Source organism: Taudactylus pleione, unplaced genomic scaffold (assembly GCF_031769625.1).
Source record: "Taudactylus pleione unplaced genomic scaffold, aTauple2 ptg000146l, whole genome shotgun sequence".
Lineage (NCBI taxonomy): Eukaryota > Metazoa > Chordata > Amphibia > Anura > Myobatrachidae > Taudactylus > Taudactylus pleione.
Window position 1 is genome coordinate 4,317,907 of NW_028284548.1, and position 26,874 is coordinate 4,344,780.

The window sequence follows — 26,874 nt, forward strand, 5'->3', positions numbered from 1 at the left end:
GCCCTCATGAGTGTAAGCCTCAGAGATCATCATGAGTAGCCATCTAGCCAAAGTTTGTTTATTGGCTGGCCATCCCTTCTTGTGGAAACCATAAATTACAAACAAGGAGTCTGATTTCCGAAGGGAACTTGTACGATCCACATAAATCTTGAGGGCACGTATCACATCCAATGAGGCCTCACCTGCCGAGAGGTCTGAAGAATTAAAGGCAGGCACATAATTTCCTCATTAAATGTGAAAACTAGAGATCACCTTTGGAAGGAAACCAGGGCGAGTCCGAAACACCGCCCTGTCCTGATGAAAAAACAGAAATGGGGAACGACGAGACAGCCCCCAAAATAGGACATCCTTCTGGCCGAAGCAATGGCCAGAAGAAAAACAAACAGTCTTGGCAGTAAGCTATTTGAGGTCCACTAAGCCCAGTGGTTCAAAGGGAGGGCCCTGGAGGGCCCTAAGGACAACAGTCAAATCCCAAGGCGTTATAGGAGGGACAAAAGGGAGGCTGGATACAAAGGACCCTTGAAAGAAGGTGCAAATATCAAATATAGAGGAGCAATCCTAAGCTGGAACCACACTGAAAAGGCCAAGACATGGACCTTCAGTGAAGCAAGGCAGAGACCCAGGTCCATACCCGCCTGCAGGAAAGCCAAAACTCTGGATATCCGAAACACCTGGGGGTCGTAAGCCCTTGGACGACACCATTCAAAATAGGTATGCCACACCCTGTGGTAAATTCTAGAAGAAGCAGTTTTACGTGTTCTGAGCATGGTGTTAACCACAGAGCCGGAAAAACCCTTGGACCTTAGGAGGGATGTCTCAAGAGCCACACCGTCAAAGACAGGTCCAGGTAAAAGCAAGGAACTACAGACAACAGGTCCGGACGTTGAGGCAACAGCAACGGATTGTCAATGGAGTGACTCTGAAGATCTGAGTACCAGGGGTGTCGGGGCCACGCTGGAGCCACCAGCAGGACCATGCCTCCCTCTTGCTTGAACTTTTGAAGAACACGAGGAAGAAGGGAAAACAGAGGAAACAGGTACACAAACTGGAAGGTCCACTTGACTGACATATCGTCTACCAGGAGAGCACTGGCTTCTCTTGTCCTGGACCCGTACTGCGGCATAGGCCATGAGGTCCACGTCTGGAAGGCCCCACTTATCCACTAGGACCTGAAACACTTCTTGGTGAAGAGACCATTCCCCGTGATGCACATCGTGACGGCTGAGGAAGTCCGCTTCCCAATTCAGCACTCCTGGAATGAACACCGCCGATATGGCTGGTAGATGGCCTTCCGCCCATGTCAGAATGCGTGACACCTCTGTCATTGCTGCCTGACAGAGTTCCTCCTTGACGGTTTAGGTAAGCCACCGTCATAGCGTTGTGTAACTGCACTTTCACAGGCTTTCCGTGAAGCAGCAGCCTGACTTTTTGCAGGGCCCTGAAAACTGCCCGAAGTTCCAATATGTTGATTGGTAGCGCAGATTCCTCTGCGGCCCACCTTCCCTGAAAGGAGTGTGGACCGGTCACTGTGCCCCAACCCCGAAGACAGGCATCCGTCGTCTGAAGGCCCAAGTCCGAGATCAAAAGGAACGACTCCTGGTGAGGTGGACCGTCTGTACCACCTCACCAGGAGGTGTACCACCTCCTGAATAGCCAAGGCCTTGTCCATGCTTTTCGGAAGTCCTGTGCAAAAGAACTGATGGGGAGGTCTTCTGCGGAAGGAGAGGGCGTACCCCAGAGAGGCCACTTCCCTCACCCAGGAATCTGTGGTAGTCTGACACCAGCACTAGGCGAACTGAAGAAGTTGGCCTCCCACCCTGGGATCCCCCAGGAGGAGGCCCGTCCTGTCAAGCGGAGGGCGTGTCATCAGGCTTGGCAGCCGGATGTCTGGTACTCCAAGGCTGCTTCTTAGGCCTGGCAGATTTCTTGACGGTGGATTGCCTGGGAAAAGACTGAGTTCTAGCCTTACCTGGGGCCCGATTGTTCTTTCAGACCTGAGTCCGAGCCCCCGAAGAGGCTGGAGCAGAAGGCAGACAAGCAGACTTAGCTGCTGCTAAAGTATTTACAATCTTGTCCAAATAAGGGCCAAACAAGACTTTACAATCATAAGGCAAACACTCCAACCCCTTCTTGGATTCCGCATCAGCCCTCCAAGAACGGAGCCACAGAGAGCGGCGAGCCGCAATGGCCGCCAAGGAAATCCTGGCATTTAGTAAGCCAACATCCAACGTTGTCTCATTTATGTAGCTAACAGGATCTTGGATGTTTCCCACAAGATTCAGCTGTTCTCTGGTAGCATTTGGGGCTAAGGATGTTTCCAGACTGTTAGCCCAACATTCCATGGCCCGAGTCACCCAGCAGATGGCCATAGCTGGTCTGCACGCAGCCCCGGAAAGGTATTAATTTAAGGCAGACCTCTACCTTCCTATCTGTAGAATCCTTCAGGGACGACATGGAAGGCATAGGCAGCGTTGCGCTTTTTACCAAGCGCTTGACATGGGAATCCACCGCATGTGGAGTCTCTCACTTGGTGAAATAATTCTCAGCAAAAGGATAAGCAGAGGCTAGATACTTCTGCGGCTGATAACGCTTCCCTGGCATTTTCATGCTACCTCCAAGTGATTCACCAGTTGGTCAGACAATGGGAATATAGCCTCAGTCACATTTTCTTCCATGAAATATGCATGCCTAGACTTAGGCGCAGGAGGCTCATCCTCCTCAATGATCAGGGCTGCCTTCACAGCCTGTATCAGACCTGGAATATATATATTTTTGACTTGACCTCCTGAATAGGGGGCTCAGAGTCAGACTCATCCGGGAGCAGTCCATCATCAGATGAAACAATATCTTCATCCCACACAGTAGATTGTGACGACAGCAAGACCCTTTTAGCTGGTCTGCTGACGGGTGCGTCACTCTGCCGTACCTCAGTCGCATTTTGTAACACAGCAGGAAATGTATTAACCCACTGGGGGGGGGGGGGGGGGCAACACCTGCATGGGTGCAGATGGTTGCAGCAGGTTCTGCGCTGGCAAAAGGTGCTGCTGTTGAAAACCGAACTGCACAGCACTCTCATGGCGGCTCCTGCTGAGCGGCAGAAGCCGCAGAGGCACCTGGAGGGGTATAACACAGCAAACATAACTCCTCAGAGGCCATGTCCCCCGCCACTAACACCGGTGTACAGTTTTTACAGAACAGCTTAGTAGGAGCCAAATTAGGCATATCACTCTCACTGCCAGACATAGTAAAGAGGATACCACTCTTTGTGGCTGCGTAGTAAGGTCACAAACTGCGACTTTAGCTGCACCCGCACAACACGAGTGCTAAGGCTCAGAATAGCAGAATAGGAACAGGGATAGCAAAATGGCTGACCATACAGAAAGAAACTCAGACACTGACCACCACCAGGAGGAGATGTATTAAAGGGGACCCGGACTCCGCATCGCCTGCCGAGATCTGCGACACGCAGCAAGGAAAAAGGCCGCCCAAAAACTCAGGGGGGTGGAGCCGGCAGAAGGAAGCTGTCACAGCCCAGCCAAACCACGGTGGAAAGGCGTGCTGTGCAGCTGGGAGGAGCCGGCTGTAAAACAGGGATGTGATCTATCACTTTATATGACAAAGTGGCCAAGGAATATCTTAGATCTTTAAAGTGATGGGCCACCGGTTGGTCCGTGTCCCTTTCAATAGTTATTCGCCCTGCGGATAAAGGTGGGGCAATTGTTCTACAGGACACTACAGCATACTTTAAAGAAATGTATAGACAACTGGCAGACCATATGGTATATAAACAACTGATTGGAGACCCTACACCTATATACAAAGTGGAATTAGATCGGATTTTGAGTAATGTGGTAGACAACAAAGTCATTTCTGAAAAAATGTTTTTCTATTCCATGTGTCACTTTTCAGTTACATGTATTTTTATTTCTTTATTTTTTCATCCTTTATCCATCTGCTGTCGGTCCATTTAATTTGTTCTTACCTTTCAACCTTCCATTTCGATTTATATGTTCCACGATTTCTCCTGTGTGACATTATGTTGTTGTTGCATTAAGATTATATAGGCTCGTAATGAGGTCTATCTATCCTTATTTACATTGCTATTTACATTGGCCGCCGGAGATATACTTTGGGCAACCAGCATACTACAGTTTGTCACATGTCAGGAGTTTTAATAGTTAGTTGATATTCGTCTTTGTTTGTTTACTATGTGAAGTTGGTGATGGGTTAATCACCTTGGTTACATGATGCCGCCCGGTGTGTGAGAGCGTCACATGTGTCGTAAGCAAGACGCGGTCTGATGACGTAATCTCCCCCGGAGTCGGCTTCAGTTGGTGCTGCACATAGGTGAGTGTTTGTCTTATGTTATATAAATGTATTTTTTGTGACTTTGTTCTTGATCCCTGAGGAAAATCTCGAATAAATGAGATTGAAACGTTGGAAAATGACTTAGAGAGTCCTGTGTATTATTTGAATTGGAAGACCTGTGAGTGCCACCGTTTTTGTTCATATCTATCTGGTACGGAGGACATCAACCCCCGGGGAGGGCACCCAGGCAAGGTATATAGCCAGTTTACACGGAGTGCCGGTTTGTTTCTACTGCGCATATATATTTTGGATATAAGCTAAACTACAGTAATGACCTTATGTGATGGATCATGAGTCGCCTATACTGTGGTGATGTAGGGGAATTAACATACCAGAATAACTATGTAATAAAGGCTATTGCAATTTTACTTATAACAATGTTAAAACCATGCAATATGCATGCAAATGAAATCAACGTTGCATTGAATCACAAGTGATACATGAATTCTCAACAATAGAATAAATGTTTTTGCCAATTGTCTATACCAACACAATATAGGCCACTGTCCCCTTTGTAATGCAAGGTCTGCAGTTAGTCCTGTAGGTGTAAATGTTATAATGTCAATATAGTCAATAGCTGGTCTCCTAGGAGAGGTAAGCGGAGTCCCACTGTTTCCTCTGCAGAGCAATATAATGTAATCTGTGGATTTAAATTGTTTCCCGGGGTGTCTTCAGGGCAGGTAGGAGGAGAGCCAGCTGGACTTGGAAGCAGAGACTCCGGACCGGGATTTAAATCGACTTGTGTTGGTATAAACAACGAGCGATACATGAATTCTCAACAATAATATAAATGGTATCACTTGTGATTCAATGTGACGTTGATTTCATTTGCACGCATATTGCATGGTTTTAGCATTGTTATAAGTAAAATTACAATAACCTTTATTACATTTCAATAAAAAGTCTGGAATTCCCTTGAGTGGTACCATGCAAATTGTATCACCTCGAAGAATGAGGCTCAACTTCTTTTTATACCAGATGACTCACTGACAGCCACTGGTGTATGTAAGGGGTCCATCTGGGCTTCTGGCAAGAACAAAGATAATTACTACAGAGTATATTTAAGGGGTTCTGAGGTCTAAAAAGCCTCTTGCACATATACCTGGTCCAAGGTAAAGGGCCTCCCTTTGATCAACAGATCATCCAGGAAAGGAATCGTCATCCTCTGAACCTCAGAAGAGCAACCACTACCACCATGATCTTCAAAAACACCCTTGGCGCTTTCACCAGGCAGAAAGTTAGAGACTCAAAAGGACTGTGATTCTGAGAAGACAATTATCTCTTCCCAGATCAGAACATACAGGTGTGCAACTTTGATAGTCATGGAGACAATGAACTCATGCCACACAATGCCAGTTTTGAAAGACTTAAGCAATTCCATTTAGGACCAGTCCACCTGAAGATTCTTGTTTAGGGTTTAACAGTCCAAATGAGAGTCTGGCTTTTAAGTTTAAATAAATAAAATTAATGACTATATTCAATGCTGCCAGAAGTAACAATGCAAAAAGAACAGTACTTCTATGGTCATTAAAATAAAACTAAAACAGCATTAGGCGATTTTAATGAGCGATTGAACGATTACAACATCCTAAAATCGTGCACTATAATGTCGGAAACCATCAGTGTTGCGTGCTCCCGCTGGTCATTTCTGACATCATCGACTGAACATGCCGATCAATCTGCCGATAACGACAATGTTACAAATACATAAATGTTACAAATACATAATTGTGTTTCACTTAAAACAGACTCATATATAGTCTACAAACCTTTTCAATTTCTCTTCTTACAGTATGTCCTCTGTAAATGGATTGCAGTCTTATCGCAGCTGCTTGCTTTTGGAGAAACAGTTGGCGCATATTCCTAGAAATGATGGTCTCTCTCCACCTCCTCTGAATACACATGGCGACCTTTCTAACATCTACAAACCTAAGCCAGTAGGCAGAAAAGAGGAAGCCATATTACCATTCCCAAATTCTGTACTTAAACCATGTCAGAGGTAAAAGGTATCTAATAAGACAAAATCTTCCTTTATGTTCATTATTACAACACTGACAAAGAACTAGTTCTATACTATCCCACTATGTTGTAAGCCCTCTAACAAAAAAGGAGAGTTATGGTAGACTTAACCTTTGTTAACTTTCTTTCTTCGAAGTCCATAGGGTTCACAGGGAGACAATGGAGTGTAGGAAGACTGGACACCAACAGTTAACACTATTTTCTATCCCAGGATGCTCCGGTCCTTGCCCCCCTATACCCCGCCCAAAGCCTGAGGCAATCAGTTTTGTCAAGAAGCCCAGGGCAGAAGCAAGATAGGAGAGAAGGAAGACTGGTACACATAAGAATCACACTCTCACACAACAGAGAAAGTAACCAGTGACCAAGAGAAGAAACCAATAGAAGCCAGGTGCATCAGGGCGGGTGCCCTGTGGACCATATGGACTTTGAAGAAAGAGTTAAAGGCAAGTTTACCATAACTCCTTTTATTCTTCAGGGTCCATAGGGCTCCACAGGAAGACCATGGGGATGTCCCAAAGCAGTTGTTCTAGGGCAGGGATGCTCCTGAGCGGAGGGGATAATCTGGCGTCCAAAAGGAAGCATCCTGAGAGGCGAAGGTATCAAAAAGGCATAGGAACCTAAGAAAGATGTGGACAGAAGACCACGTGGTCACCTTGCATAGTTGTTCTGCAGACGTGCCATGGCAGGCTGCCCACGAGGGACCCACAGAGTAGAATGAACAGAGACAGTATCCGGCACAGGAAGGCCAGCCTGCGTGTAAGCCTGTGAGATAGTCACGCAAAGCCATCTGGCCAGAGTCTGTTTGTGAGCTGGTCAGCCCTTCTTGCGGAATCCATATAGGACAAAGAGTGAATTTGTTTTCCTGATGGAACTACTACGGTCCACGTAGATCCTCAGAGCACGGACCACATCCAAGGTGATTGGAAGGCCGGAACTACATTTCCTCATTAAAGTGGAAACGAGACACCACCTTGGGAAGGAAGCCAGGGCGCATTCGAACAACAGCCCTCTGCTGATTAAAGATCAGAAATAGGGAGTGACAGGAGAGCGCCCTAAATCCAACACACTATGGGCAGAAGAAAAAGTCAATGCAGTGAGCGATTTGAGGTCTACTGATTGTAGTGGTTCAAACCGAGGGGCCTGAAGTGCTTGGAGAACCACTGACAATCCCACGGAGACACTGGAGGGACAAAGGGGGGTTGGATACGGAGGACACCCTGAAGGAAGGTGTGAACATCCGGCAGCGGAGCAATTCTGCGCTGGAACCACAGATGGACAGAGCAGAGACGTGCACTTTCAGAGAGGCCAGGCGGAGTCCGAGATGCAATTCAGCTTTAAGAAAGGCAAGGATTCTAGAAACCCAAAAAACCTGAGGGGCAAAGCTTCTAGTAACACACCACTGGAAGTATGAATGCCACACCCGGTGATAGATCCAGGCAGAAGCTGACTTACGCGCTCTGAGCATGTTCTGAACCACAGAGCGAGAAAACCCTTTGGACCTTATGAGGGATGTCTCAAGAGCCATGCCATCTAAGACAAACGGGCCAGGTCCGGATGTAGACAGAGACCCTGAGACAACAGGTCCGGTCGTTGAGGAAGTGGGATTGGAGCGTCTATTGAGAGGCTCCAAGGATCGAAGTACCAATAGGACAGTGCTCCCGTCTTGCTTGAATTTCCAAAGGACCAGAGGAAGTAGGTACACCAGAAGGAAGGTCCACATCACTGACAAGGCGTCTACAAAAGGCTGTTTCGGGATCCCTTGCCCTGGACCCATACACCGAAAGCTTGTGGTTGTGTCGTGAGGCCATGAGGTCTATGTCCGGTAGGCCTCATTTGTCCACCAGAGCTGAAAGACCTCTGGGTGTAGAGACCACTCCCCGGCATGCACATCGTGATGGCCGAGGAAATCCACTTCCCAATTGAGAATCCCCAGGATGAACACCGCATAGATGGCCGGGAGAGGATGCTCGGCCCATGTGAATGCGTGACACTTCTGCCATTGCTGACTGACTTAGAGTGCCTTCATGGTGGCGTTGTCAGACTGTACTTGTACTGGCCTGCCATGAAGAATGTCCTGAGCCACAGTGATGGCTCAGAGTTCTAGGACGTTGATTGGCAAGATCCCCTCGGCGGGAGTCCAACATCCCTGGAAGGAGTGCTGGCCGCTCATTGCGCCCCGCCCACAGAGGCCTGCATCCATGGTGTGGAACACCCATTGTGGGATAAAAAAGGGGCGACCTTTGTTTAAGCAGGACGTCTAACAACCAGGAGAGGGACAGGCGAACTTCTGGAGAGAAGACCATCGTCTGGGATCTGATTAGATGGGGCAGCCCATCGCACCTGGAGAGGATTAGGTGTTGCAGAGGCCTGGAGTGGAACTGAGCGAACTCCACCATGTCAAAGGTGGACACCATGGACCCCAAGGTCTGCATTCCTGAGTGAATTGACACTCGGCGACTGTGGAGTAACCTGCGCACTCAGTGCTGCAGTGCAGAGATTTTGTCTGCTCTCAGGAAGATTCTCTGAGCCTTAGAATCCAGAAGGGCTCCCAGATGTACCAGCCCTTGCGAAGGGGGTCAGGGATAACTTTTTCCAGTTGATCAACCAGCTGTGTGTTTGTAGAAAAGCATCTGTAGAAAGGTTATCTGAAGATGGCGGTGGACCTCTGGAGAGCATGGTAAGAGCAAGAGGTCGTCCAAGTATGGGAGTAGTTTGATCCCTAGACGACGAAGGTGGGCCGCCACTGCCCTGATCTTGGTAAAGACCCGCGGAGCTGTATAAAGCCCAAAGGGCAGTGCCTGAAATTGGAAATGTTGCTGTAGGACATCAAACTGGAGATACCGCTGATGAGAAGGCGCTATAGGTACATGCAAGCGTTCTGAATGTCCAGAGACACCATAAAGTCCCCAGGTTCCATAGCTAGGACAACAGAGCGGAGGGTTTCCATACAAAACCTGGGCACCCTGATAAACTTGTTCAGAGATAAGAGGTTGAGGATAGGTCGATGAGACCCATTGGGCTTCTGAACCAAGAAAAGGGTGGAATAATAACCCTTTCCACGCTGTGACGACGGGACTTGAATTATTACCCGAGTGCAGGAAGGGGACTGAAAGGCCGTATGGAGGAGCAGGGCTTTGCTCAGGTCAGATGGAGGGCTTGTGTAAAGGAACTGCTGGGGGAGGCAGTCTCAGGAATGAGGGCGTACCTGTGAGAGGCCACTTCTTGTACCCAGGTGTCTGTTGTGGACTGATGCCAGAACTGGGCAAACTGAAGAAGTCGGCCTCCCACCCTGGGATCCCCCAGGGGGAGGCCCGCCCTGTCAGGCTGGAGGTTTGCCCTCAGATTTAGCAGCTGTACGTCTAGTAGCCCAGGCCTGCTTGGTCCTGGGCTTGGAGGCCTTTGTGAATGCTGACTGCCGAGGAAAGGACTGACCTTTAGCTTTTCTCTGCAGACGAAAGGACTTAAAGGATGACATCCGATGCCGTGGTGTAGATGCTGAGGGCAGAAAAGCTGTCTTAGAAGCCGCAACAGGTAGCCACAATCTTGTCCAACTCTGGACCAAACAGGATCTCCCCAGCGTAAGGTGATTCCAAGGCCTTCTTCGAAGCCGAACTATACGGCGGGCTACCACCGAAGTAGCAGATGCCTTGGAAGCTAGGAGACCAGTATCCAAAGCCGCTTCTACTAAATAGGAGGCTGCATCCCTGATGTGGGAGACGTAGGACAGCTGTTCCCGGGAGGCATCTGTGGGAAATGTGTCCTCTAGAGCATCTCTCAGCTCTCCGTGGCTTTTGTTACCCAGGCAGTGGCCGTTGCTGGACGAGTAATGGCTCCTGTAAGAGAATACATAGATTTGAGGCAAGCTTCAATCTTTCTATCCATCGTGTCCTTTAGCGAAGATGCCGTGGGGATAGGTAAAGTAGAACTTTGGGAATGTACTGCTGGGGGAAATCAGTTGCTAGAATAGGGTAAAAAGAAACCAGGAGTTTTGGGGCTAAAACGTTTTACTTGGCGTATTCCATGCTTCGCTCAAGAGTTCAGAAAGTTGATCAGAGTGAGGAAATTCCGCTAAAACCACTTTGTCTCTTAAAATGTGTCTCCTTTGCTTTAGGAGCGGGCTCAGCCTCTTCTATTTGAACAATTGATTTGACAGCCCTCACTAGTGCAGGTATATTCAATTTAGACTGAAGCTCTTCCTCCCCCGAGGGAGAGTTCTGCGTCTTCTGCCTCCCCAGATGACACCTCAGAATCTGAGAGCTGTGTAGACTGAGGACAGCACAGCATGTTTAGTAGTTTTACTGGGTAAGAGTTTCTCACTCTGCAACAGTTGTTGAAAGGCTGTAGACGTAGCCGCTAGACTCTGCACTGAGGTAGAGAGCATGTCTACCCATGAAGGAGGCATAGGAGGTAATGGTATGGCTTGTATCTGTTGTGGCAACCCCATAGAGGGAACTACTGCAGGGACTGCTAGACGGACCACAATTATAGCCAACACCTGTGAAAAGGAAGCCCAGGGGGTTCCTGAGCAGGGGCTGGAGGCGCTGACTAGCCTGGTGTAGTATAACAAGATGCACATAGACCATCTTGATTAAATCCTCCTGGGTTAAGCCTGCTGAACAGGACCTGCAAGAGAGTAGTATAGGAGCAACAGCCTGCTTGCTACACTTGCCTTTGCTAGACATATCTGCAGGATAGTACAGCACAATATGGCTCTGAGCAGCGTGGAACCACACAGTATGAGACAGCCTTCACAAATACAAGTAGATGTGAAGTACAGTAAACCCCCTATACATCGGTATGCCAGGGTTATTGTGAAAGAAACAGGGAAAGGCATAAGCTGACAGTGAGAAAAACACAGACAGCAGAGCTAGCATAAGTCACATACAAGAAAATAAATAGATCTGCAATTGGCACGAAATTCAACTACACAGACCGCAGTGGCTGGTAGGAAATAGCGCCACATAACTTGGTTCCTAGGAGAGGTATGTGAGGAGATCGGACCCAGCATTCCCGGAGACCTGCGGCTATTGAAGAAAATGGCCGCCGCAGGTCTCTGAGGAGGCGGGGGGTGAATGAAGAGCAGCTCAGGGCAGCAATACCACAGTGGAATGGCGCTCTGAGCTGGGGGAGTGGCCGCAGGGAGAGAGTAGACCTTCTGCCCTGGGCTTCTTGACAAAACTGATTGCCTCAGGCTGTGGATGGGGTATAGGGGTACGGGAAGGACCGGAGCATCCTGGGATAGCAAAAGCTTTAACTGTTGGTGTCCGGACCTCCTATCCACCACCACCTACACTCCATTGTCTCCCTGTGGGGCCCTATGGACCCTGAAGAAGATAAGGCCATTAATACTCTATCAAGCAGTAGTTTTTGTGCCATGTTAAATGTATTTTTATTATACCAAGAAAAACGTAGACAGTTGTAGTACCCGCTTACCTGGCTCTTTCCTGTTTGGCTCTGACATATCTCTGCAGAGTCTTAACAGTCCTGGTGAGGGTAATGTAATTTCTACGGATAATGTAGGATTTGTAGAATCTTTGGATCACACAAGCAGCTTTCCATTTTCGTAATAATGTCCTTGTCTGAGACCCCCTGTACACAGCCTGTAAATTGGTAAATTAGTCTATTTAAACAAATTATGGATATCCAAAACAAACCAAAGAAGGACTATCCTGTTACTAAGACATAACCAAGAGTAAAAAGTATCTTCAAATGACATTCATCACAAAGCAGAGACACAATCTCCCCTGGCCACAATGACAGATTCACTAATGTGTATGATTAAATAGTGAATTCTCTAAAGACAGATTCTCATTATCGCTACCAAACCGTGCAGTTAATAGGAGCAGACTGGCCCATAAGCACATAGTCTAATAGTCTCAAGTTCAAATGTGAGCAGAGGGAGAAAAAAAACAAAAACAAATGCTCAAACCTTGCATTTCTGGGACATCACAATGAATTGGTGTCATGTACATTTATCTATGAGAGACAGAAAAATGGATTCTAGTTTTCAACTCCATACCTGTAGAACAATGGCAGCCATCTTGAGTCTGTTATAATGGCTGCGGTGTATTTTTTGAAGTTGGTATGCACGGTATTTTTGTTGTATAATAAGTGCAGAGATTTTATAGTGCAAGAAAAGTTTTCTCCGGATGTATTTCCGCCAATGAGCCTGTGAAACAGACAAGTACATTTCTTTAAATAATAATAATAATAAAAAAAAATTCTGATGCACAAATCCTATCAAATGCACATGGATGAAACAAGCTTACATTAAGGAGTGCATATTTGCCAATAGCTTCTCATAAATGCTAGCCGTGGAGACACTAGCAGAGCCAGCCTGCTCTTAAAACTCATGAGGCAGCCAGTGCAGTTAGCATATGGCACAGGGGAATCGGTATGAGATACCGCCAGTTCGATTCCCGGCAGCGCCTGGCCGACAAAAGCAGAGTTCCCGGCAGCGGAAACCAGACGGCGCTGGAAATCCCGATCGTCGCTAAGGTAAGTATATACTAACCTAACCCCCTTACCCTCCTTAAGGGTGCCGAACCCCCCCCCCCCCCCCCCCAAGTGCCTATCCCTAATCCCCCCCCTTCCCCGCTGCTTAAACCTAAGTCTCCCCCGGGGGTGCCTAACCCTTACCCCCCCCCCTAGCCTTACCCCAACCCTCCCGGGGGGGTGCCTAACCCTAAGTCCCCCCCGGGTGCCCTAAACCTCTAAACCAATCAGCTTCTGTCAGTTTTCAAACACAGCCTGTAAAATGTAAGTTAAAAGCTGATTGGTTGGCACTTTCTCTCAATTTTCTCTCTCCAAAACTTTGATAAATACCCCAAGAAAGCAGTTATTAAGAATTATGGAAAGGTGTAGATGAACTTTCACAGTCTTGGGAAATGTGTTGTAAACGTGAAAAGTTACTGTCAACCAATGTATACTTTGTCAGTCCGCTAACTTTATGCATGTTCATTCCCACATTTGTTCTTGAGGTTTGTAATACTGTTTGATACATTTCGAATAATTTTTTTCTTTCACAGACCAATATTTAACTTAGGGGCATATTCAATTAGCTGCGATAAGCAGTTTTCAGCGAAACGGTTTCAGTGGTAACGTCATTTTGCCAGGCGAAAACTTATCCCCGGTATTCAATTCCAAAAGACTGTTCACCGGTGCGAAAGTCAATGCATTGGAATAGGCGAAAAAGATTCGCCTATGAAACTAGGCGGAAAAAAAGTGCAGAATTGGGGTTTTAGGGTGCAAATCTGCGGAAACCACCCTGCACCCTTGGGACATACCCCCCCCAAAAGGTAAATTGTAAAAAAAAAAACAACAAAAAAAAAAACACCCCCAAAAAGTACTAACAAACTAGCTAAATAGACTCCAGGGGGGTCCCCAAGTATGCCCCAGGTGTTTTTAAGTTTGCAGGTGGCTTTTTAACTTTTTTTTTTTTTAAAACTTCACTTTAGCAACTTTAAAATATGCTACCACCCATTTTCATGTACCCCAAATTTGCTGGGACTAGTTATTTTCTGCAAAAAAAACTGCTAAATGCTATTCTTCACCACTTCTGCAAAGATGCTAATTAGCAGCTATTGAGAGCATTTAAGTACCCCAAATACCTTCAGCAGGCCTATTCAGGGGTAACTAGAGTGATCCACAATGTCAGTGCATCTTTTGGGAGGTGTCAGGCTGATTTCCCCAAATCTGACAGGACTTTTTGCTGGTTTCGAATTCGCCGGGTCCCATTTTTTCGCTGATTTGGAATTGAATACTAGGATAAGCGGGGACGAGAGCGATCATTTTACGCATGGAAAACCAGCGATGTTGGCAAAAAGTCCGGCATGTGAAACGTACGGACTTTTCGCGGCTAATTGAATATGCCCCTTAATGTCTGTTCTGTGAACATCTGAAAAGAACTATTGGTTACACACCTGAATCACAACTAGGGCACGTCGTATCATTGTGAAACGTCTTTGTGCACAGAATCTTCTGACTGCTGCTTGCACACAAACTACTCGTCTACGATTATCCAGGTACTCTGTTCTCTGACGTCTCATAACAATTAGAGACTTATACCAGTGCTGAAGGATCACTGCAGAAGCTCGCTGCTTCTGGTATGCTTTCACAGTCCTGCGCATCCTATAATAGGACTGCAACTTTATGGCAGACAGCTTCAGCACCAAGAACCTTCTCCGACAAGCAGCCATACGTAGATAAGACTGAAGGGTTCTCGCTGCTCTCTCTCGTTGCACTAGCTTGCGTACCAATGACCCTCTGAAAGCAGATTGGATTACAATAGCAGATACCCTCAGGGATAAATATTGCGCTCTTTGCAGGCGAGTGTGGCGACATCTCCTGAACCACTTCTGTATGTGACATGCAGACACTTCATTTTGTTTGTGCCTTTTCCTAGTCATATGGCCTCTGAATGTGGCTTGGATAATCAGCACTGCAGTCTTGACCTGAACAAAGGCTCTTCTTTCCTGATGCTTCTTCCATGCAGCCTGTATCACTAGAGCAGCTGCCGTTCTCCTTGCTTCTTTTCGCTGTTTCAGAACTCTAAAAACGAACTGAATGTGTGTTACGGCCTTTCTAAAATTATTATATTGCTTCATGGTCTCATCCCTTAATAGATTTGCTTTAAAGTGTAACTGTATTTTAATTGCTGCCTGTTTTAAGACCAGGTACCATTTTCTCTGTCTGTACATACGATAAAAGGCCTGAATTACAGTTGCTGCCTCGTGCATCACTTTCAGATTTTCACTGCTTCTCATGCCCCTGTATGTGGCCTGAACAACAACAGCTGCATGACGGAGCTTCAGGTAGCACTCTCTGCTATATAAAACATCTCTGTGACTCCTGTAGTACCTCTGTATCAAAATGGCTGATGCTCTTTGGGCTTGATAGGCGGTATGTACCCTGTGCATTCTAAACACAGACTGGATTTTAGTTGCTGCCCTGTGTTTCTGCTCAAGTCCTACTCTTGCTTTATGCCCTCTGTAAGCAGATTGAATGCAAACCGCAGCCTTTCGACAAGTGAGGAAGTCCAAGCGTTGAGATCTGGCCAGCACCAAAGTTCTGTACTTCCTCTGAAGGCACACCACTGCTGACCTACGTTTCAGATAGGCCTTTCGATGCATAAAAGATCGGACACATTTTTGGGTGATTGTAGCTGCATGATGCATTTTCTGTATCTGTCTTCTTACTTTCATGCCCCTAAAAGCGGCTTGTAGGGATACTATTGATTTTTTAGTAGCTTGGTACCAATATAGATCTCGGTCTCTCTTTTTCTTTTCTCTGTACCTCTGTTGTACAGTTTTCACAGCTTTCTTCAAGCTCTTGTAGTAGTTCTGATGAACGTACATTCGATAACTGGACTGTATCAAGGTGGCAGCCTTATTCATGGTTTGCATGTGCTTGCGCACCCTCATTCCTCTGAATCCTGCTTGAATAATGATTGCAGAGTCATGTAATTTCAGAAATGATGCACGGGAACGCTTGCAATTTACAACTGATCGGTACCAAATCTGAATTTTAAAGGTGGCTTCCTGTTTGGCCTTATACAAAACCAATGCCCTTTGCATCCGGAATGCAGATTGTATTCTGGTGGCCATTGCGTGCTTCAATTCCAGGTCCTTCCTTACTTTAAATCCTCTGTATGAAGCTTGTATACAAATTGCAGCTTTTCTTAGCGACTGATATTTGCGATAATGCTGAACAGTGGCTCTGAAACGTCTCTGTACACGAATGGTTGCTGCCCTTAGTGAATGGTATCGTTTATACTCTAGATGTGTTCTAAATTGTCTCTGGATTACCGTGGCTGCTGCCTTCATATTCCTCAGCTCTTTTCTTCGGTGCCAGTCGCGATAACTGGCTTGAATGCAAAGTGCAGCATCCTTTATTATAGCGTATCGCAACACTTCAGAGTCTCTCATCTGGTTTGCGCGATATCTCTGCTGAATCACACACACTGCCCATTGAACTTTCTTATAATATCTTCTACACAGGTGCATCCTGAACGTAGCCTGAATTTTGGAAGCTGCTTGGTTTAGTTTACTTATCTTCCGCCTCACTTTTGCAGCTCTGTATGCAGCTTGAATAATTATTGCTGAATGTTGTTGCTTTAAAAACATTTCTCTTTCATAGACAGCAAATCTGTATGCCCTGTAGTGCTGCTGTATAGTGACTGATGCACATTTCATCATTTGATAAGCAACACGCGTTTTGTGCATTCTGAAAGCTGCCTGGATAACAGTTGCTGATGAATGCACGAGTTGAAGCTTCTGTCTCTCGCGGAGACCCCGGAATGCAGCTTGTAAAACCAGAGCGGCTTTCTGAAACCTGATGAACTCCCGTCTTTGGTGATCAGCGAGCTTTCTCATTTTGAATCTTTTTTGAATAGTTACAGCCGCTTTCTTAAGGGCAAGAAACCTGCGTCTTTCCAAATGGGACTGGAAGGCGCGCTGAATGATCGTGGCAGCTTCAGACTTTGCCCTAAATTCCTGGCGCTGTTTCATTGCACGAAACGCTGACTGGATGTACAAGACTGCACTTCTCATATTATTGTACAGCTGCATTTGTAGATTCCTTTCCCGAGAGGCACGGTAACGTTGCTGCACTGCTATAGTTGACTTTTTTAGCCTCTTATAGTAATGCTGTTGTTTGAACATTCGATATTGAGACTGTATTAGGGTTGCAGCCAATTGCATGCCATTTATTTTCTCCCGTAGCTTCCTGCCTCTCCATGCAGCTTGCATAGAGCAAGCAGCTTTCTTGAGGGACAAGTAATGTTTCCATACCTTCCTGCCCTCCAGTACAGCTCTATAACGTTGCTGTAATAAAGCAGCTGCCCTTCTCATTGCCTGATATTTCGCTCTCTGCTTGTACATTTTAAACACTGACTGAAGCAAAATTGCAGATCTATGCATGTGCATAATTTTTTGCCTTGCTTTCATACCTCTGTACATAGACTGCAATTTAACAACATTTCTTCTCAAGTGAATGTATTCTGCTCTGCGAATCCTAGCAGTAACTATGGCACGGTACCACCTCTGTATGGAGATTGTTGCCATCCTCAAATGAAGGTATTGTTTACGGAGTCTGAAGGAGCGGTATGAGGTCTGGATAACACAGGCAGATTTACTGAGACACAAAATGTTCTTCCTGGCCTTCCATCCTCGATAGGCAGCTTGAAGGAGAGTTACTGCTGCTTTTATTCTTACATAAAGTGATTGTTGAGTCTTTCCTGCAATATATGCTCTGTAGCGACATTGAATGACCTGAACAGATTGCTTCATGGATTTATACTTTTGGTGGCAGACATGCATTCTATAGTAGGACTGTATTAGAGTTGCCTGTTTGTGCACTCTCTGGATCTCCATCCGGACTCTTCTGCCCCTCCAGATAGCCTGCATCTTTCTTACAAGAAGACAGATGTGAAGATATTTTTGCCTCTCCTTCCTGCCAGTCAGCATTGCCCGGTAGTGCTTCTGGATGGTAAAGGTTGCTTTCCTTACTTCTTGGAAGTCTTTTTGAGCAATAAATCTTCTTAATGCAGAGTGAATAATGACTGCAGCCACGTTCTGTATATGAAGTGCTTTCCTAGCTCTCCAGCCATGGTACGCTGCTTGTATAGTAGTAATAGCTCTTTTTGTTCTCAGAAAGTGTTCCTTTTCTTTCTTCAGACACTTCTGGCCAGTGTACCACCGCTGGATAGTGAGAGCAGACTGCCTTATTCTCACATACTGCCTCCTACATCTATAACATCGGTAGGCGCTCTGTATAGATGTTGCTGCAACATGCTCGCTTTTTATTCTTTTACGTACAATGTAACCTCTGTAGGCTGCTTGTAATAGTATAATAGATTGTTTCATTTGCAAGAAGATTTCCCTTTGATGAGCACAATCCAGGTGTGCCTGAAATCTCTCCTGTATTACAAGGGTAGCTTTGTACAACGCAAGATACTTCTTTCTTGCCTGGTGCATTCTGTAGTTTGCTTGTAATGTTGTTGCAGCTTTATGCCACAATTGTATCTCTTTTCTCACTAGGTATCCCCTTATGGCAGACTGCATTATAACACATGCTTGCCTCACTTTAAGGAAGGATATTTGTTCTTTGAGCATGTTGTTCGCACGAAACAGTCTTTGGACAAAGATCACCCTCTGCCTCAGGGCACGATATCGGTTTCTTTCCTGCCTCATTTTCACCAATGACTGTATCTTTATTGCTGCTGCCCGCATGTTAAGATATCTGCGTCTTTCCCTGAACATACGATATAGGGACTGAATAGCAATAACAGCAGATCTCTTCTCTTCCTGTTTGAGGACCCGCCATCTACGGTAAGATCTCTGTAGTAATAATGCAGCATCCATTTCTCTCTTTATCCGCTTATGTTTCCATCTCCTGAAAGCAGATTGGATGGCTAGGGTAGCAATTTTTAGCTGGATATACTTTTCACGTTCTGTTGTAGCCAACAACCAAGAACGCACATGCATTTGGAGGGTCTTCACAGCGCACAGTGTCCGCTTAAATGATGCCACAGCGATGTTTGCCCTGACTCTTGCTTGCATAAGAACTACATGTAGTCGTAATGTTCTGTAGTATTTTCTGGCTGCATAACTTCTCCAATATCTCTGAAAGGTAAAACAAAGACTTATTAGCTATATCAATAGATCAGATCATCAGCAAATCATCTAGTATTTAGTACTGGCAGCCATCTAATTAGTTTAATATTAATCTCTATTTGAACGTATTAGAATTGCTTCATAACACTACATATTCATCTATTCAAATTACAATGACAGTAAAAGTGGTAAGGAAAGGATGGGGAGGGATCTGAGTGACATTATGGACAGCTTTAGATTTTCAGAATCAGTAGATAAAATAACTCAGTTTCATGCCACACAGCACACCTGGATGACTACAGCTGCAGCAGAATCAATTTCACGCTGTTTGTGAGTTTTCAATGTAACTAGTTCCCGGTAAGCCAAGCATCTTCTCCAGTGTTTTTGGATAATAATTGCAGAATCAATTCTCTTCAACATCTGAAGCCGTAATAGAAATTTACGGACAGCCAGCTGGATAACACGGGCAGCCTTGTGCTTCTTCTGAAAATCAAATTTAGCAACATTAAAATCAGACTCTATAGATAAAACAAGCATAAAAAAATAAAAAAAGCACTAAAAGCACTCTTAGGGAAAGGTAAGAGAATATACAGTATACACAATAAAATAATCCAAATACTGATGTGTCCTCAAACACTACTGCCGCAGTCGCGCTAAGCAGCCTTTCATGGCGTGACAAATCCCATGTGACTCGGCTTGCGCCAAGCATCTTTTTCACTCAATTGTGCATCTTAGTAGCAACATGATGCTTCACTAGACTTCACTGAGTAATTTGATATGCGATACTAGTATATCTCTGTGCGACTGAGTCCGAATCTGTATACTTTTCACGCTAAGTTCCTTTATACAGATTCAGACTCCGTTGCACACAGATATACAAGTGTTGCATATTAATCAGTACAGTCTTGTGAAGCAGTTTTGTCACATCAGTGAAGCAAAAAAAAAACTGCTATACTGCTCGGCGCAGCTCACCTGCGCCAAACATCTTACGCTGTACAGCGTATTGAGGCCAAGTGTATGAGGACAAATCTGTATACATGATATGGCTATAAACCTTCATTATTCATGTTAGTAAGAGAAGTTTATTAGCGGTTTCAGTTTGTATATTAGAACCTCTTCCTTCAGGCCACAATCGGCTAGATGTGTATGCCAATTGTTTTTGCTGTAATAGCTGCTGTTACAATTGTTTTTATCATTCTTATATTAGCAAAAAGGCATAATGCGGTACTATTCAGGAGCCTTATCTTTTTCATTATAGGACCATGGACTGCTAAAGTGCACTCTGACCTGTAATAACTGCTCTTCTGAGGTCATCCTGTACTTTCTCCATGCACTCTGAATCACCCGAGCTGCTCTAGCTTCCTTGCAAATGTCCAAAAATCGAGCACAGAGATATGAAAGGTATGTAATAACTATCTAACATAGAAAAGAAAAAAAATCTATAAGAATATGAATAATAAAATGCAGCAACTCAATACAGATATGCATCAAATGTACACAATTGTGCTAAGAAGAACATCAAAAAATATGTCCCAAAAGAAAAACCTCTGAGTAGAAAGTAAAACAAACACTGAGTTGACCAGGTCAGGTTCCAAAATAAATGGTAAATGTCATATTGAAGAACTTTTAAAAGGACATACATACCAAAAGTGTGTAGTATTAAACAGACTCTTATACGTAAGCATCGTAATTGCCAGTACCCTCCTTGGTGCGAAGATAATGGCCAAACTCCTGCTACGGCTGAAACACTTTTGTAACACAACACAACACTAAATGCCACTCTGCAATTGTTCAAAAACAGGGAGTTCCAACTGCGCCAAAAGTTGTTCATACAGGTATAAATCTTCTTCCACTGGTGGTATCTCTCCAGTACAAGTGAATATAAATAGGAGAAAGAACACATATTGATGAGTACTAGAATCTTTCCAAGATTGCTGCAGGTGAACGTTCCCAGAAACCAATATAGATATTCTCCAGCCAAACACCTCTGTGTTTTTTCCAATGGTAGAAGGAAATGGGATATCACATCAGTGTATACAAGTAATTCTCAATAATGGCTTACATTTCATGCTTACATTAATAAACATAGGACATGCTCATCAAGGTATCTTTAAGTCTTCTCCCTTCCCTTCCACTTCAAAGGGATATATATAGGGGAAAAACAGACTCCAGGTGTATAAAAACAATTTTTTATTACAAAGACACCAAATTCTAAAAAAAAAAAAAAAGATAAGGACATCCGCACCGTCATTCGAATACAGTTCTCTAATCACCTCAAGATGGAACAAAGACCCGGGTTCAAATAGGTGAATAACAGGATCTGTACCATGCACCAATATCGGACTCCTCATCTGCCACTTTTATCAACGCATTGCAACGCCCTTAAGCGCCTTTTTCAAGATATTGTGGCTAAAAAACATTCAATTTAAAAATCAATGCCAGAACTTATCGGATCAAAATACTCTGCTAGAGCTTTAAAAAATACTTACATCGTATGCCGGTCTATGGGAACATCCAACCGCGGGGTCTACTCAGCCGCATGTGAGATATTTAACAGAAAGAATGCCTGTGACACGTGTCACTTCTGGTCTCGGGCAGGCTGGAGCGTGCACCTCTAATAGTCTTCCTTCAGTCTCACCTGTACTGGCGGAAGTGGGCCACACTCAATGGATTCCTCACACGCGGCTGAGTAGATGCCGCGGTCGGATGTTCCCATAGACCGGCATATGATGTAAGTATTTTTTTAAGGCTCTAGCCGGGAATTTTGATCCGGTTAGTTCTGGCATTGATTTTTGAATGTAATGTTTTTTTAGCCACAATATCTTGAAAAAGACGCTTAAGGGCGTCGAAACGCCTTGATAAAAGTGGCATATGAGGAGTCAGATATTGGTACATGGTACAGATCCGGTTATTCACCTTGTTGAACCCGGGTCTTTGATCCATCTTGAGGTGATTAGAGGACTGTATTTGAACGACGGTACGGATGTCCTTATCTCTTTTTTTTTTAGAATTTGGTGTCTTTGTAATAAAAAAATATTTTTATATACCTGGAGTCTGTTTTTCCCTATATATATATATCCCTTTGAAGTGGAAGGGAGAAGACTTAAAGATACCTTGATGAGCATGTCCCATGTTTATTTATGTAAGCATGAAATGTAAGCCATTATTGAGAATTACTTGTATACACTGAGGTGGTATCCCATTTCCTTCTACCATTGGAAAAAACAGAGGTATTTGGCTGGAGAATATCTATATTGTTTTCTGGGAACGTTCACCTGGAGCAATTTTGGAAAGATTCTAGTGCTCATCAATATAGGTCTTCTTTCTCCTATTTATATTCACTTGTACTGGAGAGATACCACCAGTGGAAGAAGATTTATACCTGTATGGAACAACTTTTGGCGCAGTTGGAACCCCCTGTTTTTGAACAATTGCAAAAGACTTTGGATAAGGTGGTGTTATATCTTTGTGTGGGTGGATGCAGCCGGGAGTTGTCAGTGCCTGTACCATTGCAAAATATATTCTTTTCAACTAAATGCCACTCTATTCAACAATTTAAGATCATTTTAGTACATAATAGCAGCCCAGATTCAAATTTAATCTAAAATATATGTATGCATACATGAGTATGTAAGTCCCCTTTACTTACTTATGCAAACAACTTTAATAGAACGTCACTTTAAAAGATGCTAAAATAAATTTGATGTGAAACTCTAATTGCAGGATCTATCAATCAATAACAAGATATTATTACAATTTATTTTAAAGAACAGCCAAACTACAACATAAAACCATTTTTATTTATTGCTGATTAAAAAAAAAAAGTAGTATTTTGGTACTTACTGATAAATCCCTTTCTCAGATTCCACAGGGGACACTGGAGCTCAAGACAGTAGGGTACAGACGGTGGTAGAGTAGAGCCTGGCACTTTTAATAATTAAAAAGTGTGACTGGCTCCTCCCCCTCTATGCCCCATCAGCCCCAGTTTAAGAAACTGAGCCCGAGAGGAGACGGAGGACAACAGGAAAAAGAGGAGAAGGAGAAGACCACAGAACAGACAAGACCGACTGAAGGAGAATAGAAAAACCCACTGCAGGGAACACATGCAGTCACACGACCATATAATGAAGCAACAAAACGGCAGGAACGCAGCGCTGGGCGGGCGTCCAGTTTCCCCTATGGAATCGGAGAAAGGGATTTATCGGTAAGTACCAAAATCCTGTTTTCTCCTTCATCCACTAGGGGACACTGGAGCTCCCAAAGCAAACCACCTGGGTGGGAAGCGCTGAGAACTTGCCGTAACCCGCGGCCAAACCGTAACAGGGGCCGCCAAGAACCGTAGGCCCAATTGAAAGGCAAGAGCTGTTTCTAGTGGACAACAAAGATTAGAATTGTCAGAACACCATAATCACAGCTGAAAACAGACCGACCCAGACCCTTGTGGACAGTGAATCCCAACAAGAGTCCATAGGAAAAGGGGCGGTAATCCAAGAATAAAACTCGACAAAACTGTAACAGAGTTTAAAACAGGAAGGTGCACCAGTCGCAGACTGTAGAATACCAGCACTGCTGAGAATAAACAAATTATAATCGATACATGTAGAATTATACAGATACACCGATGCAGAGCTGATCCAGTCCACAAACTTCTTTAATAAATAGTTCGATATATGGCTCTGGCCTTCAGATATACTGTCGTCCAGGACCAGTCCTGAGGTCTAACTAATTAGGTGGTTTTCAACCAGCGGAAGGGCTAAATCGTAGCAGTCACCAACGAGTGGAGATTCCACTGGCAAGTGGCAGAGACAGCATCGAGAAGATTGAGACAATTCCTTACAGAGGGTCAGACAGCAGGCAGGACAAGCCAGTCTGGAACAGAGGGATAAAACAGCAACTGGAACCCTTCCATGTATCCAGGCGAAGACCATCTTCCTCTTCGCCTGGAAAAAACAATCAACCTCCGCCAATAGCGGAAGAGAAAACCACAAACAGACGACTTCCAACACGATGGAAGAGTGTATGTAGACAGTAGCAACTTCTGGCACGAAATAGTGTGAAAACAACCGGGATACCTTAGCTGCTGAAATTCATGGATGCAACAGTCACCCCGGGAGAGTGAGATACCCAATAGGGAAGCATTCTATATAGTGAGGCTAGAGCCCTAGAACAACATGAAAGTACCTGTCAGTGTAATAAAAGTATCAACAGATACTGAACAGAAAAAAAAACCAAACAAGGTCTCTTGCGTGTAATATTTCTGTTATGGGAACAGGACCCGTGACTGACGTACGTAATGTAAACCTGTGCACTAGCCCATAGATGCACCGCAGCCCAGAAAATAGCATATCACTAATCTCTATGCTGGATGGACCCACACGCCAGGAAGGTTCTAAGGTATAGAACCAACTAACATGAACAGATACCATAAAGGGGCGAATATCTGCCAGGACAGCAGCTAGGGTGCGGAAGGGAGGATAACTGTTGTGTAATGTCAGGTTGCAGTATCAGGAGCCTCTTCCGGAGGATTAGGGGGTAAGCCTGCTTACCTGTGAGCGACCAGCAACCCTCTGGACACTACGTAGTATGTCACGGACCTTTTCCATTTCACAACAACAGGTCAGGTATAAAAAGGAGTAACATCAGTGGTCAAAGACCCAATGCTCTACAGCTCGGACTTCAGCCTGGAGAGGTTGTCGTAGAAAATACTGTAGAAACTAGCAGAATTGTTAGTGCAGACATGTAGATCATACAACAGGACTGCATTCAATCACTTTACCTGAGAGAGTTCCATTAGAGATGTGTATTCATATAGAGAATATACATATACTCCAAACACACCCTGCTAAAGTATCATTACATTAACACTTATAATGGTGAAGTGCATATAGCCAAAGAGGCAGAATCACCAGATAGCGTAAGATATTAACTAAGACCCTCTGCATGTATACATAGAATTTCAATGGATCCCCACCAGTTACCCATGACATTGAAAGTGGTCACATACCAATATAATACAATACTTATATTGCTTAGTAGGAACCTCTTGGCAGTTATTTAGGCTGCGACAAGTCAATATTATGGAGTACCTGAATATATATACTGAGAAGGTACACAAATATAGAATGTTAGTTATCCCAATTAAAGGGATATACTTGTAGTCATAACCCCAATTAGGGCTGTAAGCAAGTTTTCCCACATATTATAAAATATGCATACGAAGAGTGGGAACATATAATTATATACACACACACCTTTACATACAGCCATATACATAGTTGCATGAGAAGTCAATCTCTGAGAAGGCAGAGTCAGTATGTCTTATAAGTACCGGGCGCAGACCAAGTGCGCCACTGGAGCTACTTACTGCAGTCTTAAATAATAATAGGCCCCTCAAAAAGGGGCGCTGCAATATTAACTGATGGGGACAGAACTACACTATAGTCCAAGGACGCTATGCGATAGCCCAAGACCTAAGGGTCGTGAGGCAGAATGCATCTTAGTACAGCCTGAGCTGGACCTAGACACGAGTGCCCCAGGAGCACTTATGTAAGTACATATCTTTATATACAAGAAGACCACAGGTATTGGGTACTTGTAGTGTTAGGGAATTGTGTCTATCACAATGTAAGCTGCAGAATGTGACTCTAGTCTATAGAGCCATCTAATCTATTGTACTCTGGACATAAAACCCAGTTTACAAAATTAGATTACGTGCTGCGAGAGAGAGATCTATGCATAATATCTAATGCATAGCCTACAGTACCTGGAAACCGAAAATACCAGGTGGCTTCCCCTCCGAGGACTTCCACACACTGATTAGAGCTGTACTATCCCTTAAAGTGAGCTATGTATATAGCCTAGTAGTAGAAAATGGCGGACTGTTGTGAGCACTCGCTTTGGGAAAAAACGCCCCCCAGCCCCTTCAAAAAATATCATCTTAGGGAGCTGTGCTTCAGTGAAATAAATGTGCATGTGGGGCGCACTGCACAACACTCTGATCTTTAGAGATCAGAAGAAAATGTGCTTGATCATGGTGAGGCCGTAGGCTACATGTTATTGTAGAATTATAGTAGGCATATCTATTTTAAAATGAGAAATATATATATATATATATATATATATATATACATACATACATACATACCATATACACACACACACACATATATATACATATACATACACACACACATATACATACATACACACACACATATATATATATATACACACATACATGTAATGCATCACAAAATGCATGCCTTTCTTTACTGACAGAGCACTCATATTAAACTAGAAAACTGTCCAGTGGGTAAGCTCTGCAGCACAAGACCTCAACCCACTCTGGTTATAGGTCAGTTAGCACAGCGCTAGAGATGTTTGTATCCCAGCATTTAATTCTGGGTAACAGGGATGGCCAGCACATTTGGGAGGCTCTCATCCCCGAGTACGGTAGATCCGGGAGTACCGTCACAATTATTGTATGTGCTGCCAAAGCGAGCACAACACATAATTACCTACACATAGGTATGTATACCTCCCAAGGTAAATTGAAATTATAGTAAGTTAACTTGTATCTGGATATTTATTTTGAGATATGGATTATAGACACAACTGCACTAAAAACAAAATCAGTGCAGGCCAGAGCGACCAGCACTGTGTTGCAGAGCGCTAGATACAGTGGCTTATGTGCCAAGTATAGCAGGTCACCAATATGCTATGGAAGAGATGTAACCTTAACCCAGCTAACATCCTTCCAATGCTGGAGGTATTAAGTTATGGAAGAGTATAAAACCTCTTCCGTAGCCGTGCCTGGAAGTGACGGGAGTGAGGGCAGAAGTGGAGGTTGCCATAACCCCCGACGCGCCACTGC

The 26,874-nt window shown here is 44.6% G+C and overlaps 1 protein-coding gene across 1 annotated transcript in view; it reads right to left on the minus strand.

Moving 5' to 3' along the window:
* Positions 1-26,874, minus strand: part of ASPM (assembly factor for spindle microtubules) — a 119,982-nt gene that overhangs the window by 23,915 nt on the left and 69,193 nt on the right. Inside the window, exons 17-22 of the mRNA XM_088474056.1 lie at positions 20,289-20,417; positions 19,290-19,484; positions 14,310-19,010; positions 12,407-12,556; positions 11,821-11,987; positions 6,138-6,297 (exon numbers count right to left, since the gene is read on the minus strand). Coding sequence (XP_088330182.1) covers positions 6,138-6,297; positions 11,821-11,987; positions 12,407-12,556; positions 14,310-19,010; positions 19,290-19,484; positions 20,289-20,417 — 5,502 coding nt within the window. The remainder of the gene's footprint in view (positions 1-6,137; positions 6,298-11,820; positions 11,988-12,406; positions 12,557-14,309; positions 19,011-19,289; positions 19,485-20,288; positions 20,418-26,874) is intronic.